At 46.7% G+C, this 21,820-nt stretch overlaps 1 protein-coding gene across 15 annotated transcripts in view; it reads right to left on the minus strand.

The window, feature by feature from the left end:
* Positions 1-15,330: 15,330 nt before the first annotated feature.
* The window catches only part of ENTPD6 (ectonucleoside triphosphate diphosphohydrolase 6), a 37,431-nt gene continuing 30,941 nt past the window's right edge, over positions 15,331-21,820 (minus strand). For 14 of the 15 annotated variants that reach the window (XM_047744226.1, XM_047744225.1, XM_047744224.1 and 11 more), the window contains 4 exons: positions 19,681-19,821; positions 17,947-18,003; positions 16,633-16,745; positions 15,331-16,520 (listed from right to left, as the gene is read on the minus strand). In XM_047744226.1, the coding sequence (XP_047600182.1) occupies positions 16,422-16,520; positions 16,633-16,745; positions 17,947-18,003; positions 19,681-19,821 (410 nt within the window). In that variant the 3' untranslated portion in view covers positions 15,331-16,421. The remainder of the gene's footprint in view (positions 16,521-16,632; positions 16,746-17,946; positions 18,004-19,680; positions 19,822-21,820) is intronic. The other variant, XM_047744223.1, reaches the window with a different exon arrangement.

Below are 21,820 nucleotides of genomic sequence, written 5' to 3' on the forward strand. Positions count from 1 at the left end.
CCAGAATATGTCAGCCCCAAAATACCTCTTTGGTCCATAGACTGTTTTGAGCTAAAGCCTTCTGAGAAAACAGCAAAAGCAGGAAAACTCTAAAAATAGGGTGCAAATTTTCCCTTTGTAGAGGAAATTTACATTTAAAAGGGCACTTCCATTCCTAGAAATCTTTCCACTCCTAACAGGTGTGACTATAAAACATTACTAAACAACTTTCATTTACCATATTTCTGGTCACCTTCCCATAACTTGCCTTCCTAGCTAGGACCCCCAAACCCTCTCTGTTGTTTTAGTCTAGAATGATATTTAAACTCAAATTCTAACCACCACTAAGAGTTGCTCGTCTCTGGGTACTCTTGGGTGTTTGTGTGATGCACATGCTAATAAGCTTATGTTTGTTCTTCTCTTGTTAATCTGTCTTTGGCCAGCCAAATTTATAGGGCCCCACATGGAGAACTTGAAATAGGTAGCAGAAAAGATTTATTCCTCCCCAAGACAACCAAGGGGTACATTCAGACTGGAGGTGGGGAGCCAGGTCAGGCTTGATGAAGAATCCGGATCTTCCTACAGAGCTGTAGGGCTTCTGAACAGATAAAATGGAAAGAAAGTGGGCTCAGCTTTGCCCCTCCAAGGAAAGGACTGTTTTTTTGGCAGTCTGGTCTCAGCTATGACTGGGCCAGAGCAACTCCTCTCCTAATGGGAGAGGATTGTGAGGCCAGTCAGGCCACCTTGTAACGTCCAGTTCTCTATTTTTAGGAGAACATTTTAAATATTCATTTACTAAGAAGTGATGGATATTGATCTAGGTTCAGTTACTTTTCGAAAAAAACATTTTATTTATTTGACATAGAAAGAGCAAGTGAGAGAGAGAGGGAGAGCAAGCACAAGCAGGGGGACGGCAGGCAGGGAGAAAAGCAGGCTCCCTACCGAGCAAGGAGCCCAATGCAGGGCTCAATCCCAGGACCTGATCGATTGATCATGACCTGAGTCGAATGCAGATGTTTAACCAGCTGAGCCACCCAGGCACCCCTGGGTTCAATTACTTTTGTAGTGAGCTGTTCTGTATTGCGGAAGATAGATTACCTTTAAAGTTCTTTAAAACAGGTATTTCAGACTGTCTATAGCTAGTTCTCTGCCTTGAAAACAGACAAAAGATGTCTTGTGTGTGGAATGAAATGCTGCTGGAGTTAGAAGAAATTGGGTGTGGAAAACAGACCCTTGTGGTCTGCTTCAACTTCTTGAGTGTTTCATTGATCACAAAGGTCCACTAAATGTTGGTTACGTGAGTGACTTGGAAACTCTGTCAGCCTTGTTGGGACTATACAAGCTAAGGGTAAAGACTGCCTGGCACTCTGAGAAACAAACTGAGGGTTTTGTAGGGGAGGAGGGTAAGGGATTGGGAGAGCCCGGTGGTGGGTATTAAGGAGAGCACATATTGCATGGAGCACTGGATGTGTTGCATAAACAATGAATCTTGGAACACTGAAAAAATAAAATTTAATTTAAAAAAAGAGAGAGAGGGAGACTGCCTGGGACCCCAGCAACACCCTGGCCAATCTGTGAGGGTCAATTAAGTATTGCAAATGAGCCACAGACCTGGCCTTTCAGGAAAGGGGAGACAAACAATAAATGCATTATTTTTGAGAGGTCCATAATTGTAAACCTCAGTAGAAATAAGAACATCAGCTAGAATGATATTGTGGAATTGGGGATCTCCCTTCACTGGGGTATGTAACAGATACTCATAATGACATTATGTATTGTAACACATTGATGTCAAAAAGAAATCTATGGGGCACCTGGGTGGCTCAGTCAGTTAAGCATCTGACTTTGGTTCAGGTCATGATCTCAGGGTGCTGGGATCAAGCCCCCTTCAGGCTCCTTGCTCAGTGGGGAGTCTACTTATCCTTCTGTCTCTGCAGCTCCCCATACTTGTGTTCTCTCAGTCTCTCTCAGATAAATAAATAAAATCTTAAAAAAAAAAAAATGTTCAACTGACTGAGCCACCCAGGTGCCAGGGTCTTTAATCCATTTTATTATTATTTTTTTAAATCCATTTTAAATTTAGTTTTGTGTGTGGTATGAAAAAAGAATTTCATTCTTTTGCATGTAGCTTTCTGGTCCTAAGGTCTGCTACTTCTTAAGTGATTGTGAGGTAGGGTCTAAAGCCAGCAAGAGTCAGTTTAGGAGGTCCCCCTTACCCAGAAGACCCTCTCCCCTGGAAAGGTGGCACAGACAGGGGCTGGCAAGGGACAGGGTGGTGAACATGCTAATGACAGGAAGCTAGTTACACTCCAGGGCCATTGCCCTGGTGTCCTCCAAGCCAGAAATATTCCCCAACGTTGATAGGCTTGAACTGGACAAGCCCTTGCAGTTTTAAGATTAGCCTGGAATTGAATACTGGACGGGCTTCCTGCTGTACCAGAGTAAGCTGGGGGACAGCAGTTCACCCATGGGGACAGGGTAGAAGGGCCAGGCGTGAGGAGAGTCTGATATGCACACCTGCACCCCACAACTCCTGCTCATTCAAGGTCAGACCCCCAGGAAGAAATCAGCCCTTAGAAGTTCAGGGTCCTCAGTATCACTCCTGTCCCTTAGCACAGACCTCCTGGGAACGCAAAGGAAAGGAAGGTTCTAGTACACAGGCAGGCCTGGTTTTTGCACTGCCTGTCTCTGCAGAGAATATTTAAGCTCATAGTGAGGAAGTCTGGCTCAGCACAGCCTGAATTAATGTAAAATGAGGGATAACAGCTACCTGTGGAAGTCACCCTGGAAAACAAGTGTCTTTGTGAATCCATGCACAGCCCAGGGGGAGGGTGGGGAGGAGTTGGACTCGAGGTGGGGCTGAGCCAGTCTGCTCCTCAGACTGCATGAGGAGGCCCCTGGTCTGTGGCAGCTGCTCCCCGGGCACAGGAGCTTCCCAAAGTCTCTGGCACTCCTAACACCTGCTGTGCACAGCTCAGTCTGTGCATCTGCTCCACACCCACAGAAGACACAAAGAAGGGGCTGGAAGGAGACCGGGGTCCAGCCCAAGGGGAATTTTAGGATGCTTTCTGCGGGAGGAGCTGTAAAAAAACTCCATAAGAGGACAAGGTAAAGGGCTCCATTATTCATTCCTTAAGCCTCCTTGACTCCAGTGGACTCATTGTCAGGTGGAGGCATGCCCCCAGGAGGCCCACTTCATCTGAGTAACAGTTATAGCAGGCCCCTGGCCCCTGCTTCCTGGGAGGTACACAAGAGTGTCAGAAGGCAGGTGCTGGGGGCACCTGGGTGGTTCAGTCAGTTAAGCATCTGATTCTTGATACCAGCTCAGGTCTTGATCTCAGGGTTGTAAGTTCAAGCCTTGCATGGGGCTCCATGCTTGGCATGGAACTCACTTAATAAAAGTGGGGGGCAGGTTCTGATTCAGCAGGTATGGGGTGTGGCTGCAGTCTGCATTTCAAACAAGCCCCCATGTTCTGGGAGCACACCTTAGGAGTTGAGGCCTTATGGGATAATCACAGCTCAGAGTTTTTAATTATAGAAATTAGTAGAAAGGGGTTTTGAAGAATCATGATTTCCCACACTCCCTGCCACTGTCCTCAGCAGGGAGGGAGGAAGAGCAATTCCTCAAGGTGGCTGAGCTGAAGGGAAGTGTCCCTCCATTACATCTACCTATCTCTGCTGACTTGGAATTTCCAGACTGTGCTGTGACTCTGAGTGAGCTTACCTAGGGCTGTTAGGGACAACCAGTGCCACTCCCTGGCAGGGCTCTGGGCAGGCATGGGGCTGGCCCAGAGGGGGATCTGATGTGCAGGAAGGGGCTGGGGGGCACCTGACTGCAGTGGGTGGGCATTCTGACGTATCTGATTCCAAAGGAATCAGGCAGGAGTGGGAGTGTCAGAACCGAGGTGAGGGTGGGGAGGAGCCCCAGAACTATGGAGCAAAGGGCTGCCTGTGTTGCTGTGAGGGCCTGTGAGGAACCTTCCCCTTCTGGTTCTTGTACCACTGCCTCTTTTCACTCCCCTGAGCGGGAGGCACCCAGCCCCTTGATCTCATGGAGCCCCTTCCTGGAGGAGTCGGATGTCGCCACTCTCCCTGATGGGCACTGGGCCCTCGGTGAAGCTCCTGCCTGGCTTAGGGCTGCACCTGAACCAGCCACTTCTGCTTAACCTAGGGCGGGTCCTCAGCCCTTACATGGCCAAGCTAGGAATACCTTTTATGTTTTTAAATGACAAAAATGACCAAAAAATCAAAAGAATTCTAATTCTCGATATATGGACATGACATGAAATTCAAATTTCAGCATCTGTAAATCAAGTTTGGCTGGAACACAGCTGCAGCCATTCTTTCACATTCTGTCTAAGAATGGCTTTCACATTTCCACAGCAGAGCTGAGCAAACGGGACAGAGGCCACATGGCTGCAGAGCCTCAAGTATTTACTATCTGCGCTTAACAGAAAGAGGTTGCTGCCCCCAACCTGGAGTGTGTCCCCAGCACTGCCTCACACGTGTGGGCTCCACAAGTGGACACTGAATAAAGTAGTTCCCAGTGGATCTGCGTGCAGCATGGCAGCCAAGGTGGATTGGGGGGTGGAAGAGGCAGCTGGCCCCAGCAGGACTCTTGAACCTTCATTTTTTTTTTTTTTAAAGATTTTTATTTATTTACTTGAGAGAGAGAGAGAGTGAGTGAGCATGAGAGGGGAGCAGACTCCCCATGGAGCTGGGAGCCTGAGGCACCTGATCCCGGGACTCCGGGATCATGACCTGAGCTGAAGGCAGTTGCTTAACCAACTGAGCCAACCAGGCACCTTTGAGGCTTCTTTAAAATTCATCATATCACATCAAGGAAATGAATGGTCAAACCACAGCGGGGTACCAGAACTCACCTGCTAGAATGGTTAGCATTAAAATGACTGGTGAAAGTACTGACTGTGGGTGAGGATGTGAAGCACTGCTAGTGGGAGTGTAAATGGTAATTCACATTGGAAAATGGTTTGGCAGGTTCTTACAGTTAAACATACGTTTACCATATGACCCAACCATTCCACTTGTAGGTTCAGGCATACCTCAAAGATACTGTAGGTTTGGTTCCAGACCACAATAAAGCGAATACTGCAATAAGATAAGTCAAATGAATTGTTTGGTTTCCCAGTGCAAATAAAATGCATATAAAAGTTATGCTTGGACACCTACGTGGCTCCATCAGTTAGTTAAGCATCTGCCTTCAGCTCAGATCATGATCCTGGGGGCTATCCTGAGACTGAGGCCCACATGGGGCTCCCTGTACAGTGGGGAGTCTGCTTCTCCTTCTGCCCCTCCTCCTGCTTGTGCTCTCTCTCAAATAAACAAATGAAATCTTTAAAAAAAAAAAAAAAAAGTTATGCTCACAGGGGCGCCTGGGCAGTGCAATCAGTTAAGCGTCCAACTCTTGGTTTCCGCTCAGGTCATGATCTCACAGTTGTGAGATTGAGCCCCGCATTGGGCTCTGGGCTCATTGCAGAGTCTGCTTGAGATTCTCCTTCTCCCTCTGCCCTTCCCGCTTATGGATGCTCCCTCCCTCAAATAAATAAATCTTAAAAAAAAAAAAAAAGTTATGCTTAGGGATCTGGGGCGGCTCAGTCATTAAGCATCTGCCTTCAGCTCACATCATGGTCCCAAAGTCCTGGGATCAAGCCCTGCACCAGGCTCCCTGCTCAGCAGGAAGCCTGCTTCTCCCTCTCACTCCTCCTGTTTGTGTTTCCTCTCTTGCTGTCTCTCTCTCTGTCCAATAAATAAATAAAATCTTAAATAAAAAAGTCATGCTTACACTAGTCTATTATTATGTCTAAAAATAAAAAAATCAGAGCCATTATTGGAGCTGTCAGTGACTCAGAATCACTGATCACAGAGCACCCTAACAAATTTGATAATAATGAAAAAAGTCTGAATTATTTCAAGAATTACCAAAATGTGATATAGAGACACACAGTGAGCAAATGCTGTTGGAAAAATGGGACCAACAGATTTGCTCAATGCAGGGTTGTCACAACCCTTCAATTTGTAAAAAACAAAACAAAAACAAAAAATATTACCTGTGAAGTGCAATAAAGTTTGCTTTGCACAATAAAATGAAGTATGCTTGTATTCATTCAAAAGAAATAAAAACAGGTCCACAAACCAGCTTGTGCAAAAATGTTCACAGAAGTCTTATCATTAAAGCCCTAAACGGGAAACAGCACAGGTGACTGTCAACAGGAAGAGGAGGAAACAGGTGGAGTATATGGAAATAATGGACTCCTACTCAACAATAAAAATGAATAAACTGCTGACCTGCATGTTGATACCTCACCCACACTCACCCATACACATGCTGAGCCGAAAGCCAGACATACAAAAGAGCACATACCGTAGGATTCCATTCATATGAAATTCCAGAACTGGCCAAAGTGTGGTGCTGTGATGGAAATCAGAACTGTAGTTACCAGGGGCCAAGGGTGAGGGGACTGTCTCGGGACTTTCTGGGCCAATAGAATAGGGGTATGTGCCTCGTGTATTTGCCAAAACCATTTGAACTGTATAGTTAAGATCTGTATACCTTACTATATGAAAATACCTCAGCAAAAATAGTCTTAAAAAAATTCACTAGAAGTAAAAGCTAAAACAATCTTCAGTTCCAAACACAGGCAGCCTTTTGCAAATCCAGGCCTGTAGGAAGCAGTACCAAATTCCTTCTAAGATTCATTTTCTGCGGAGGAATTCCAGATGAAGCTCTGAGCCAACTGTGAAGGCTCCATGCAAGAGGGAAGTGAAGGAAGCCTTCTTGAAAGAAAACCTATTTGCCTTGCTGACAGATTAACCTCACTGTTTGGCTTGGGTGGAGTCCTGGCCAGGCACTCCCACTGAGTAAACAAGAGGATTATTAGCTCCACTAGGAAATCTGGAGGGTGGGAAGGGAAGGTCTGTGTCCCTATTCTCAGGGGTTTCCAATTCTCCTGTTTTCTTTCAACTGTTCATTATTCAGTAGGCAATAGAGAGCCCCTCCCCAGCAGCTCAGAACTTACAGGACCCAGGGGTTCAACAGGACGGAGCAGACCTGAACCCTCCCCAGGGATGGGATTTTCTCTTAGCTCACAGGTTCAAGGGGTGTCCATGAGACTGGAAAAAGTCTCAGGGTTGCCTTTCCATTTTGATTCCCTTTGTTCTGCAAACGGCTTTGAGTTTGATGTAGCCCCCACTTGTTTACTTTGCTTTTGTTGCCTTTGTTTTTGGAATCAGGTCCATAAGATCATTGGCTAAGGCTGATGCCAAGGAGCTGACCACCTAGTTTTCTCCTGGGAGTTTTATGGTCTCGGGTCTTTTGAGTTAATTTTTGTGTATGGTGAAAGAAAATGATCTATTTTCATTCTTTTGCGTGTGGCTGTCCAGTTACCCCAATAGCATTTATTGAAGAGACTGTCCTTTCTCCACTGTATACTCTTGTTTCCTTTGTCATAGATTAATTGACCATATAATTGTGGGTTTATTTCTGGGCTCTCTATCCTGTTCCATTGATCTTTGTGTCTGTTTTTGTGTCAGTACCATATCATGTGTGAAACAGAGGCAAAAGAATGAATTAAATTTCCTTCCTACTCACAGCCCATTGACAAATCCTTGAAACAGGTAGAGTGACCTTCCTCTGGGAGCTCAGCTGCTTTGATGTTCATGTTAAAGGAAAAAGCAATCTTAGCTTGACTCCCTCCCCCCCACCCAGGATCCTCTAAGTCTACTTTAACATATACATTCCTTTGGAAACCTCCTTTATCTCTACCCTCCCCCGCAAGATACATGTTAGCAACCATCCTCTCCAAGCATATGGCCCACCAATACCATCTGAAGGGTCTCAAGACTGAGGGTTTACTAAACAATAATAAGTGACTTTTTCCTAACAATAACTAGCCCCCTCAGGATCCTGGAAACCTTGTTTCCAAAATACCTTGGAGGCTTATGCTATTCCTAACCTCCTCTCAGCTTGAAAGTATATAATCAGCCACTCCTCATGACCCCAGAGCAGTCCTTCCTGCCCAGGGGTCCTGTTCTTGTGCCTTAATAAAACCACCTTTTAGCACTGAAGATGTCTCAAGAATTTTTTTTTTGGCCGTTCGCTCTGAACCCCACCACTTCAAACCACATCACCACACTGTTTTGATTATTACAGCTTTGTAGTAGTTTGAAATCAGGGCTTTGTACTTTAACTTTGTTCTTCTTTCCCAAGATTACTTTGATTTTTTGGGATCTTTCGTGTTTCCATACTAATGAGGATTGTTTTTTTCTGTGAGGAATTTTGATAGGTATTGCATTGAATCTGTACATTGATTTGGATGTATGGACATTTTAACAATATTAATTATTTTGACCCATAAACATGGAATACCTTTCCATTTATTTGTTTTTCTTCGATTTCTTTCACCAATGTCTTATAATTTTCTGTGTACAGGTTTTCCAAAAGCTTTTGCACAGCAAAGGGAATCATCAACAACACAAAAAGGCAACCTACTGAATGAGAGAAAGTATTTGTGAATCATATCTGATAAGGGGTTAATATCCAAAATATATAAAGAAATCTTACAACTCAATAGCAAAAAAGAATCCAATTAAAAGATGCGTAGAGGATCTGAATTGACATTTTCCCAAAGGCATCCAGATGGCCAACAGACACATTAAAAGGTGCTCAACATCACTCATCATCAGGAAAATGCAAATCAAAACCACAATGAGATATCACCTCACACTTGTCAGAATGGCTATTATCAAAAAGAGAAGAAATTGTGAGTTTAGGAGAGAATGTGGAGAAAAAAGAACACTTGTGCACTGTTGGTAGGAATACAAACTGGTGCAGCCAGTGTGGAAAACAGTGTGGAGGTTCCTTAAAAAGTTAAAAATAAAACTACCAGATGATCCAGCAGTTCTACTTTATTTACTGAATAAAACAGCGACATTAACTCAAAAAGATATATACACCCCCATATTCACTGCATTATTTACAACAGACAAGAGATGGCAACGAACTAAGTGTTCATCAATGGATAAAGAAGATGTGGTGTGTGTGGTGTATGTGTCTGTGTGTATCTTCTAATGGAATATTATTCAGCCATAAAAGCATGGACTCTTGTCACTGTGACAATGTGGATGGACCTTGAGGGCATTATGCCAAGTAAGACAAAGACAAGTAAGACAAAGAAAGTAAGACAAGTAAGACAAAGAAGTAAGACAAAGAAAGACAAATACTGTATGATCTCACTTATATGTGGAATCTAAAAACAAACAACAACAACAAAAAAACCAGAAACAAACAAAAAAAGAAGCCCAAGCCCACAGATACAGAAAACGGATATGTGGTTGTCAGAGGCAGGGGGCACAGGGTGGGCAAAATGGAAGAGAATGGTCAAAAAATTACAAAATAATCAGATCCCGGGGATGTCATTTACAACATGGTGACTATAGTTAATAATACTGTATTGTTTATTTGAAAGTCGCTGAGAATAAATCTCAAAAGTTCTCATCACAAGAAAAAAATGTTTAAAAAATTCTAGCTATGTATGGTGACAGATCATAACCAGACTTAGTGTGATCATTTTGCAATGTGTACAAATATAACACCATTATGTTGCACACCAGAAACTCACATCATGTTACATGTCAGTTATACCCACTTAGGGGAAAACTGCTGTTTTATGTTTTTGCCCTTTTGGAATTCCCATCCCCATTTTTAATTTATTTTTATTGTTTATTTTTTAGAGAAGGGGAGAGATGGCTGTGGAAGGGTAGAGCAAAAGAGTGGTAAAGAGAGAAACCCAAGCAGGATTACACACCCAGCATGGAGCCCTATACAGGGCTTGATCTCACAACCCTGAGACCATGACCTGAAAATTATGAGTTGGATGCTCAACTAACTGAGCCACCCAGTTGCCCCTCCAGTCCTCATTTTTTTTTTTCAGTCCTCATTTCTTAAAGTGCTGTATTAAGATATCATTTATACACCACAGTCACCCATTTAAAGTACATGATTCAGTGGTCTTTAGTATATCTGCAGATGTGCACACCCATCAAGATAATTGTTTAGGACCTTCCTATCACCTCCCCAAAACCCTGTATCCAGACCACTCAGCAGCTACTTCCGATTCTCTCCCCCTCGCCCCAGCTCCAGGCAACCACCAATCTGCTTACTGTACTATCGAGTTGCCTGTTCTGGACATTGTATACAGAATCATGTAACATGAGATCTCTGTGTCTGGCTTCTTTCACTGACTAGCTTAATGTTTTCAAGTTTCATCCATGATGCTGCAGATGTCAGTACTTCACTCACTTTTACTGGCAAATAATGTTCCAGTGTATGGAGAGTCCTTAAAATCTCTTCATCCCCAGCAAGCTGAAAACCCTGGTTTACATTCCCACTTCTCCTTGTTGCTTTAGGACAAGCCCTGTGGCCTTCTAAACTTTGGCATTTTTATTTGCAAAACCACCTGATCCTTAGCTGACCTCCAGATGAACCTGGGAAACCACGAGGCTACTTTCTTCAGCACCTCACACCTTGGAAGCTGTTTGGAGCCATCCCACTGCCATGTGTTCCACACCATAAGTGTGACTCTGGCGCTCTTCTGACCTTGAACAGCTTCTCAAGGCAGGACGCCATATAGGGGGATGTCTACTCTGCACTATGTAAATCTGGAGACCGACATGCAGATTTACAGAGCTGCACTTAAGCTCTTAGGCAGAAACCTTTATCCACCAATCAATAACACAGAAAAGTAGGATCAGGCTGTCAAAATGATAAAGGGACACTTAGGCCCAGTTAGTTTTAATTTCTTCTGACTGTATAACTATGTTTCTAAATATTACAAAACAAATTATTACCATGATAATTGATTCTTTAGCAGGGAGACCTGCTTTTGATAAACAGCTTTGTGCAAGGCCTGATGTGAGGAGGAAGAATTCCTCTTTTAACACCTTTGACTTTGTATGCAATATGGCTCACTGGTTTGGAAGCCTCCAGATCTGGGTCTGAGTGGCGCCATTCACTCCTCACTAACCTTGAGCTCCTTGGGGCCCCCTGATCAGTACCTGCTCATGGGTGCCACAACAATGCAATCACTCATACCTGACACATAGTAAAGCACTCCACAACAAAGGCCACTGTCATTATCTCAATTCAAATTCAGGGACATTACATGCAAGTACACTTACCTGGTCATGATGTTCAAGATCATTTTCTAGGCGAATCCAAAGATCTTGGGTATGAAGAGGCCTTGCTGGTGCCTGATTCCGACCTCTTATCTGGGCAGGAATCCCTTTTTGAGCACCCTTGTGTGCTGACAGGGCAGTGATGCACACGGCTAAGACCCTGTCTTTTAGGACATCTTTCCTTGTTAGACAGAAATCTGAAAACAGTTCCCTGTAACTTGTGCCCACGTGTCTGAGCTCTGGCCTCTGCAGCAACACAGGCAAGGCCAGGATCTCACAATCCTCATAGTAATGAAGATGCTCTCAGGGTCCCATCCACCCTAAAGCCTCTCTTTCCAGGACTGCACACGTGATTTGTAACAGGAAACAGATTTGGCCTTCATTCCTGCTCCTAGCTCACAGCTCCCCAAACCCTTGGGGTTAAGCGTTAAGAGTAATGGGAGCATCTTTGTTGTAATACTTGGGTCTTTTGTCCCAGGTTCCATTCAACACAGCTCATTCAACCATATCTGAATTTATGTTAATGAGGTGATTTATGGAGAGCCCCTGGGGAACAAAGTGTCGGGGGACAGTTGCCAAGGGGAAGAAACCATGTAATCAGAAGGTTGGCACTTTCAGGGGTGCCTGGGTGTCTCAGTCAGCTGAGTGTCCAACTCTTGGTTTCAGCTCAGATCACGATCTCATGGGTTGTGAGATCAACCCCAGTGTCCAGCTCCATGCTCAGTGGGAAGTCTGCCTCCCTCACGCCATACATACTCTCTCTCTAAAATAAATAAATATATCTTAACAACAACAACAACAACAACAACAACAAAAAGAAGGATGGAATTTTCAGCCTCTCCTATCCCTGAATTCTGGGAGGAAAGAAGGCCTGGAGATTGGCCTTATCACCAACAGCCAATTATTTAATCAAGCCCACATAATAAAACCTCTATAAAAAATCCCAAGTAGGGGTTTAGAGAGCTTCTGGTTTTTGTTCTAAGATTTTAAGTAACCCCTACACCCAATGGGGGGCTGGAATTTACAACCCTGAGATTACTCGTTGCATGCTCTTCCAGCAGGGCAGGGCCTGCCAGGCTCCCTAATTCTGGTTTAATTAACACATATAGGTGCTAGGAGGGTGTCATGCCCAAAGAGGACATGGAAGCTCCAGACTCCTGCCTCCATGACCTGCCCTGTGTCTCTTCCAGTGAACTGTTCATTTGTATCCACTGTAGTGAATCAACAATAGTAAATAAATTTTTCTTCTGAATTCTGTGAGCCTCTTTAGCAACTATGAAATCTAAGAAAGGGGTCATGGAAACCATGGACTTAGAGCCAGCTGGTCAGAAGCACAGGTGGCAAGCTGGATTTGTGCCTAGAGCCTGAAGTGGGGGTGGGGGTACCTGTGTGGTCTACACCAACTGCAGGTAGACAGGGTCAGGCCACCCAGTTAGTGTCACAGCCCTGCTGAGCCTGGGGTAGACCCTGAATAACTAGTGTCAGAGGGAGGTATGGAGCACACAGGACTGAGTGGGCAGCAGAGGAGGAAGGGGTTTTTCCTCCATGATCACGAACTGACTGTCCCAGGGGCTTCAGTCATTCCTCATGCTTCATGCTCTCCAAACAAGTCATGAAAACAACCTTACTATGCTGCACGTGCAGTGTGGCTCCCTGGGGAGACTGTTCCTGACACTGCTAGGATTCCGCACACTTCTGAAAGAGCCTCAGTACTTTATATCCAGACTTGATTTTATCCAAAAATGGTATTATCCCAGTTTGAATATCACATTTGCTTACCAGTGACCCTGAAATGGTTCTAGAAATCAAATCTACCTTGAAACAATGAGTTGCTGTGCCTGAGGGTGTTCATAAGCATGCACTGGAAGTTCTTAAGGTAATAAAAAAAACCCCACTACAACACTGTTTTGTTGACTTTTACAACTATCTCAGTGGAGAAGCCTTTCTAATTATGACACAAAACCTGGAAGTCATTATAATAAAGTTGTATAAAAATAAAAATACATAAAAATAGTAAAACTGTGCATTGAAGAAAAGACCATATAGTAAAAAAGTAATAACAAAATGAGGAAAAATTTGCAACACTTCTATCAGAATGGTTAATTTCCTTAATGTATAAAAATCTAAAACTAGTAAGAGAATGACCACAGTGTCTCAGAAAAATTGGTATGGGACAAGGACGGATGTTTCATTGAAAAGGAAATGCTCTTGGACATACAGACAAGATGAATTATGGGTGGCTCAGTCAGTTAAACATCTGCCTTCAGTTCAGGTCATGATCCCAGGGTGCTGGGATTGAGTCCCACATCAGGCTCCTTGTGCAGTGGGGAGCCTGCTTCTCCCTCTGCCTGCCTCTCTCTCTCTCTGCTCCCTTCTCTCTGACAAATAAGCAAAATCTTAGAAAAAATGAATTAGGTCAGTGCACAGTAAAATTACCAGTTATTTTCTACCCTCCAGTAAGGTAGAGTTAACAGTGTTGGCTGTAGCTTTATTGGTGAGGGCTCAGGAAGCTGGCACAGAAGCTGCCAGTGGAACTGAAGGGAAAACTGACAACATAGCCATAATTTAAAACACTTCAGCCCTTGGATCTGGCAATGTCAGAAGGGCTCATGCACAGGGATATGGGACTGGAAACCACCTGATGCCATGGGGTCTTGTCAGCCAGATGTAGGACTGCCACTAACCACTGCAAGACAGAGGCAACTCAGCGTGCACTGATAATGCAGCTGTTCTGAGAACAGGAAGGTGCAGGACATGTGGGCAGGAGGTAGTGTGTGTGGTGTGCCAGGAAGATCTGAGCACACAGATGCACATGTTTTCTGTGAGGTGGGGCACAGCAGAGGTGATGACATGACATCCTTACCGTACCCCTAGTTTGCATGCTTTATATGCTCGGATATGCGTTATATAGCTACTTTTTAAAAAAAACAGGAGCCTACCTTATAATCACAAAAGACAGAGCAAAATGACTTGCATACTTTGCTGGGCCTAAAAATATTCCAGGACTTATTTGGTGACCTTTTGGGAGACTTCCAGTTGTTTCAATTTTTTCAGATGTGAGATCACTAACCTAGAAATGGACCAAATAAATTTTCACTTTTACCTTCATGCATATTTGATTCCTGGCCTCTGGAGTTCTTTAAATATTTAAAACTGTTAGATATTATGGAAGGAAAAGGCTGGGGAGACCCAGGCAGGGGTGATGAGGTGCTGGAGGCTGGATTTTCCTGCCCTTGTCAAGGGAAGGATTTGTAGCCCAAAGGTGGCTTTTTATTTAGGGGAAGCACCTTTCCTGCTTTGTTTTCTTCTGCTCCTGTCACATGTACACCTCTGGACCTCTGCCCCAGGGTTTAAGTTTTGGGGAAACCACTGGGCAGAGGGTGGTTAGCCTTATTTTTTCAGTGGTTTTTGTCCAGGGTGGGGGGGGTGGGGGGGTGTTTCTCTCCAGTCTTCTGGAATTGGGGCAGTGATGATCAGACCACCAGATTAGGACCCTCAGAAAAGGGGAGAACTGCTCCCCTGGCACCTCCTGTGGGCACAGCACTTCCTCAACATCAAAGAAGGTTTTAGGCTTGGACTCCTCCCTGCCTCTGCCTGTGGGGACTGGGAACAAAGGGCTTTTAGAGGTGAGGAGTTAAACCAACCTTCTGCAGCATTCTGCAGAACCCTTTTCCCAACGAGCCTCCACTCGTGGGCTCATTCGGCAGTCATGTCCATCATGGTCCTGCTGTGGCTCTGGGTGGTCAAGGGGCCAGACCCTGTGCTCCTGCCCAGTCTTTTCCTGGCATGCGACCCCTTTCCAGCTGTCCCAGATTAGAGCCAGGTTCGCATTGAACACACCATGTAGCAGGTGCTGCTGGTCGCAGGCCCAGGGAGGAGGGGAGCTCTGTTGGGAAGACAAGCAGCTCCCCTGGAACAGCCTGGGCCTCCACAGAGCCTGCCACCACGGGGACACAGGAGTGCCTGAGAGTGGCCGCCATGTGTCTTGTGGTTGTCTCCTCAAAAGGCACACTGAGGAGACCTAATGTGCTACCTGTCACCCAGCCTGGGCAGTTCTTTGTTCCAGCTACAGTAAACAGGGACCTCAGGGGCTTTCCCATCAGTGCTGGGGTAGATGAACACTGCCGACACTCACTGAGAGGAGTCGCCAGGCCAGAAACCCTTGTAAACCCTTTATTTTGAGTGAAACACATAATGTTTAGCTTATTCCACATACCATACATGTACCACAGGAACGACTGTGATCCAGGGGACCAGATCTCACAGATCTTGCACCCCAATGTAGAGTCTGGGCCAGTGCCCTGTGGAGCTCCCAGTGTCCTGTGGATGGGCATGGCCCCACACCCCAGCACAGCCAGAAGGCAGCTCCAGGGACGGCAGCTCCAGGGACTGCAGCCTGCCTGACCCACAGGGGACTGGTATGTGTCTTCAACACTGCTCAGCTGCAAATGGCTCATGGTAGCGATACATCCACTGGGGCTCAGAACACAACTGCTACACAAACACTCAGCACCACACGATGGAGACATCACTCACACAGCACAGCCATAGATATTGCAAGCAGTTCACGATCACAATCAGACCTCCTCTGTAGGGCTGGGGTACACGAGAGGTATTTCCCCCAGCCCCTCTTCCCATTCACAGGTCCAACTCTTATCAGCTCCAAGCCATCCAAGAACCTGAAAAAACAGACCTCTAGATGACCTCACACATCTACATCCAAGGAGGAGGCAAACACATTCAAGTCTGACAGAACCCCTGTCCCAGAGGGCATGATGGTTGCCACCCAGCCCTCCCTGAGGGCTCCCCACCTAGGCTCCCAGCTAGGGAGCCTGTACACACTCCCCACCGAGTCTCTGGGGAGAACGTGAAGGTCTGTCCTGGGCATGGGGGGAGGGACTAGACAGGGGCAGGGAGATAAAACAAGACTCTTATCACAGAAACACGTTACAACCACTCCATCCTGCAGAGAGGGACAGGTTGGGGATGGTGTGGCTGCATCACCCTGGCTTTGGCATGTGTCCTTTGCCCTATCTGGTTCACTGTCCACCTGGAGCCAAGGCAAGAGACACTGGGCCTGGGTCACACTACAGCCCTCTGCCCATCCAGGGGCAACTCTGCAAGGCCAAAGGGAGAGTAGCAGCTTCTTCCCAACATGTCAAGGGGTTCCACAAAGGTCTATTCTCATGAAGGTCTGTTCTCATGGAGACGGAGCCACTTCTGTGAGGTTGGCCAGGGCAGCTTGGCTACTATAAGGCTGGACTCTTCTGTCTGCTCAGGGAGTCGATGTAATGAAAAATGGCCCCCAGAGCCCAGCTGGTCTCAACATTGTTGATTTTCCGAGTCAGCTTGAAAACACAAAGGGAGGGGCAGAGTGGGCATGGTTGGGAGGCTGGAAGCAGTACCCCCAGCCCTTCTGGCAATAAAGGGCAAAAGGGGTAATCTAGAGACAGTCCTTACCTTCAGCACTTTGTTCTCTGGGAAGCCAAACTCTTGGAGCAGCAGGCTGATGTAGGTGAGGTCCATGCACAGAAAGGGGTTGCCCTGCAGCCGGGTCTCTGCCGTCCGGCACACTGGGGGTGAGAGAGCCCTTTCCCAGATTCCAGGTGGGGGCAGGGGGGGCAGGGCTTGGGCAGACTGGCTCTACACACTCCAGGTGCCCACCCTATGCTAGGCTCTGTGCTGGCCCCAGGTCCTCACTGGTTTAGACAAGACTACAGCCTATAGCAAGAAGGTGATTCACCAAGAGTACACCAAAAGGTAGGATATCAAGGCGAACCAGCCTCCACTGGGCCTGGCCTCCAAGACCAAGAAGGACTTGTATGTCTTGTTTTAGCGTCAGGAGCTGAAGGCCACAGTCTCACAGGGCAGAGCCCTGCGCCTGTGACTCTGGACACTTTTTCCAGGTGTGAATCTGGGCTTTCTGGGGAATGTAAACAAACAAAACTGTCTCAGAACATTCCATTCTTATTCTTGAAGCCGATGAACAAACCCACCAACAGATTTCCCAAAATTCCGCTCAGAACCTTTTCCTGTTGAAGAGTCATGGATACCAGGTGTCCATGGGATAAACCCATAAGTGATAAGAAAGCTTAAAAAGAAAGTCACTTGGGGGGAGTGGGGAGAAAGGACTTTCTATAGAAAACAAATGAAGTTTAACTCTTTTGATCTGTAATTGGGAACAGCACTGAAGAGCAGAATATTTATAGCCAGCCTTCATTTCAATACCCCATCCGGCTGGATTGTGATGGACAAAGGAGAGGAAGGGGGTCAGCCACCTGTAAATTCAAGGGGAAGAGCTCTTCACCCCCCACAAGCTGGGTCTGCTGTGACAATTGTGTCAGGCGAATGTGATAACCACTACACTACGGAAACGACAATTGTGAATTTACTGGAACACTTTCAGGGGAGATCCCTGTGACAATCACCTGAGCTACAGTGAAGAGATGTCAGAAAAAGTGAAATCCAGGGAGCCCATTCCTAACAACCCTAGAACTAGAACTATGCACTTTCAGAGTGAAGGACACTGAGGCTCCCCCTCCCTCTGCTGTGGTCACATAGGATGAGGCAGACCATGGTCTGGGCCCACAGGACAGTGACCCCCCAAGTACCCTCTCATACCTCTGAACACACGTTAGGCTGGCTCAATCAGGAACCAAACCTGGAACTTCCAATACTGCCTCACAAGTACCAAGCTGCACCTGCCACATGGTGGGGCAGCGTTCCTGCCTCCCACCCTGGCCCTTCTCAGCTGGCAGGAAAACCGCTACTCACCATACTTGGCCGCGATATCAAAGTCTCCTACGACGAGGCTGCCACCCTTTTCTGCATCTGTTAGACAAGACCAAGCACCTGGTCTGCACCAGCATCCCTGAACCAGAGATGCCACCAAGGCCCTGAGGCTGGCACCCGTGAGAGGATGACATGGGGTGGAGAGTCCAGGCTGGCTGCAAGCCTGGGTATAAGCAGGGCAGCAGCCCCACATGCACTGGTCATGTGTCTGAGGTGATGTGGCTGGGGGCTGGGCAACTGTTCCGTGCAAGACCACAAGGGGATGATTAGCAGTCACGGGTCTTCGAGGGTCCCTCACAGGAAGGTCACCAGGAGCCCTGGGCCCCACAGACTGAGAAATCTCTTCATTTTAAGTTAAAAAAACAAAAGCACAGAATCAGAGATGTTTCCATGAGCTGTGGCCGTGAGTTCAGCAATGGTATTCTGGGTATCAATTTTCTGAATGTGGGGAAAAAAGTTCTATAAAAAAAAGCCAAGAAGTGGTTTGTCAGGTCTTAGATCAAATGGGCAGAGCCTTTACAGGGCTCTCAAGAAGAGAGTGGCCCTAGGCCTCTGTGACATTCCCAGGGAAGTAGGCATGAAAGCTGTGTCCCCCCAAATCTTACAAATGGCAACTGTTTCTTCAATGCACATGAAAACCTCTACATTTGATAGAGGGTTCTCGAGCTGTCCCACACATTTACGTTTTGTATGAGGCAACTTCTCAGTGAGCTGACTTTTCCTTGACTTTAGGCATTTGCTCAGTCAGCAAATATCATCACTGAAGATGGATTCCATTTCTTAAAACAGACCCAAGCAGCTCTTTCAGAGCCATGTGTGACCACAAAAGGGAGTTGGAAGAGTTTTCTGAACAGCCCAGCGCTTCCTGAGGTCACTCTGGGATAGTGTCAGTCCCTTAATGGAAGGGCAATCTAAAGGCAAGGTGAGGGGCCCCAAATTGATGAGGTAATACTGCGGAGGGGTCCTTTTGAGCTAGCCTGAAAGGGTGGAGCCCCAATACACTGCAGGCCAGGTTTGCATGTAGTAGACCCTGAGCACTGTGATGTCCATAGCTGGTGGCACAACCAGGAGAGTACAGATCAACGAACTACTGCTCCAGTTATGGGAAGCCCACAGGGGCCCTCAGGCCCAAGAGACCAAGTAGCTACAGGACCAGCTACTGGGAGGCACCCCAGGGACCTTGCTCTGTGCCAGAGACCCGGGCCCAAGCAAGGCGTGACAAGGTCACCTTCTACCTGGACTACCCACTCCTGGCTGGATGCGTTGCACACTGGGCCTGAGCAGCAGGTGGCTCAGTGAGCCTTGAGATACCACAGGGCCCATAAGCTCCTAAGGGTGGTCTGTGGAGTGTGCTGACCCCTCCCCATGCCAGCCTGGGTGCTATATGGAAAAGATGGCCATGTGACCATGTCACAAAGGGCTCCCTCAGCCAGAAACCTGGGGCCAGGCAGGAACGACAAGGGTCAGTTACATAGGTAGGTCAATTCTGCCTTAGAACAGAACAACTTGACAGCAATTAACTGTTCCTGAACTGACAATGTAACTTTACTAAGTGGCTCAAAGACCTGATTTATTTATAAAATGGGAGCTTACTACTTCCTATATGGATGACAAGACACTCCTCTATTTCTGTTACTGTGAGAGTGACTGATAACATGATTACTCTTTGCTGTGGGCCCTCTGTCCAGAGAATCTACACCTCAGCCCTACCCTTACCTATGAGGCCTACATTTGCAGCAAGGTCGTAATAGTAGGAAAAAGCATAAAAATCCACATCCTTCACTTCTTCCGTTCTGTGCACTTTGTTTCGAAGGATTTCCGATACTCTGCTGGCACATAGCTCATGGAGGTTCACTGCTGGGGCGAAAGAAAAGCACAAAGACAATGGTTAGGGGGCTCAGTGCCTGGGCCACACAACCCCCGAGGCCCTTCCCAATGACTTGAGACCTGGACCTGGAGGGTGAAGCGGGACGAGAAGCCTGCATGGCACCTGGGTCTGGGTGCTCATCAACACCACCCATGCCAACAGGAACCTTACAGGAGCCATGGCACTGCAGGCTCAGATCAAGGGAGAAAAATCCAAAGTATGAAGGTTGCTAGAGATAGCATGGCCCTCAAGCCTGGAGGACACCAGCCTCCAGCTGGGCACAGGTAGCTGTCCTGACATTAGCCCAGTGGGTTCAGTTTCACACCGTTTATTTTCCGCTGGCCCTTGCTGAGCTCTAAACATGCAGGGCCTTACTCTGTCCCATCAGTCACTTTGGAGGTATGGCCTACAACCTCCTTATGTCAAAGATGAGAAAACAGAGCCCTAACAGACAGCTTGTCAATCACATAGCTGAGATCACTGAACCCCTGATTAGAAGAAGGACAACAGAGAGCCCCAGAGGTAAACAGATGTCAATATCCCACTACCCACCCCTAGAATCAGCTTCCCATCTCCACCAGCAGACCTGCCCAAAGCCTCAAGGCAGCTCCAGCCAGTTCTCCCCATGCCCTTGCCTGCTGGGCCTTATTTCTCTCCACTCTCCCGTATCAGGACAGCCATACAACCTCCCCCTTTCCTTAAATACAGCAGCCACTCCAGGGCCTTTGCACATGCTGCTCCTCTGGTCTAGAAAAGTGCTGCTTTAGATCCATGTGGCCCATTCCCCAGCTCCTCATGTTTTGGCTCAAATACCACCCATGTAGCCTTCCCTGGTCATCATATTTAAAACTGTAATCTTCTCTTCAGCCCTCCTCCCTTTTTTCCTACAAGTTACTTCCTCATGTGTTTTAATAACTCCTCACACTGGAGTATCAGCTGGGTGCCAGGGGCTGCTGCAGGACCTGATGCTATCATGTGCATGAGTGGCTGGCGAGTCAGAGTGAACTCCATGGTCACTAGATAATAAGAAACAAATATGTGGTCTTTGTTCCTGGTTCTGGATACAGAACTTTCAAAACCGTTGGAATTTCCTACGTGATGGGGATGAGATGAGCCTCTTCCATTATCCACTATGAACCTCTTTTTCAAGTATACCTGAGTTTATGTGAATGAGTGGACACTTGTTGGTGGGTCCCAGGTGGCTTCAGGATGGATGCTAGCTGTCAGAGGAACCAACCATGTGATTAGAAGGTTGGAACTTTCAGCCCCACCCCCAAACCTCCAGGGTGGGGGTTGGCGATTGAGGTAAACCAGCAGCCTGTGATTTAATTAACATCAGTGTAGTGAAGCTTCCCAGAACCCTAAAGGATGGATCCCATGAGCCTCCTGGGTAGTGAACACACGGAGGAGCTGGGAAGTAGTGCTCCTAGAGAGCATGTGGAGGTTCCGCATCCCTTCCCCAACATCTTGCTCTATGCGTCTCTTCCATTTGGCTGTTCCAGAGTTGTATCTTTTATAATAAAATAGTGATAATAAGTAAAGTGCCTTCCTGAGTTCTGTGAGCTATTTTGGCAAATTATCTGGGGGGGTTGTAGGAGCCCCCAATTTGTAGTTGGCTGATCAGAAATACAGGAGGCCTAGGACTTGCGATTTGCATTTGAAGTGGAGGGTGCGTAGGGGGAGCCTTGGTGAGACTGAGCCCTTAACCTCTGTGGTCTGCATTAACTCCAGGGAAAGTGGGAATAGAATTATTCATGGATGGAGAATTGGCTGGTTTGGGGAAAACTCACACACATTTGGTGCCAGAAATGTGGGTAGAAATAGCTCTGTCACCAAAGGCAGACAAAATTCTTGCCCAATGTGTCCAGCTTGGAAACAGTATTTGAATGTTTCTATTAGCATCACTAAAGGAGCACAGGGCAACAAAGACCACCCACATGGGGTGAGAGGGGCCAAGCTGGTGGGACAGCACACCTACTGTCACAGGCC

The sequence above is a fragment of the Lutra lutra genome, chromosome 9 (assembly GCF_902655055.1).
Source record: "Lutra lutra chromosome 9, mLutLut1.2, whole genome shotgun sequence".
In the NCBI taxonomy this organism is placed as follows: Eukaryota; Metazoa; Chordata; class Mammalia; order Carnivora; family Mustelidae; genus Lutra; species Lutra lutra.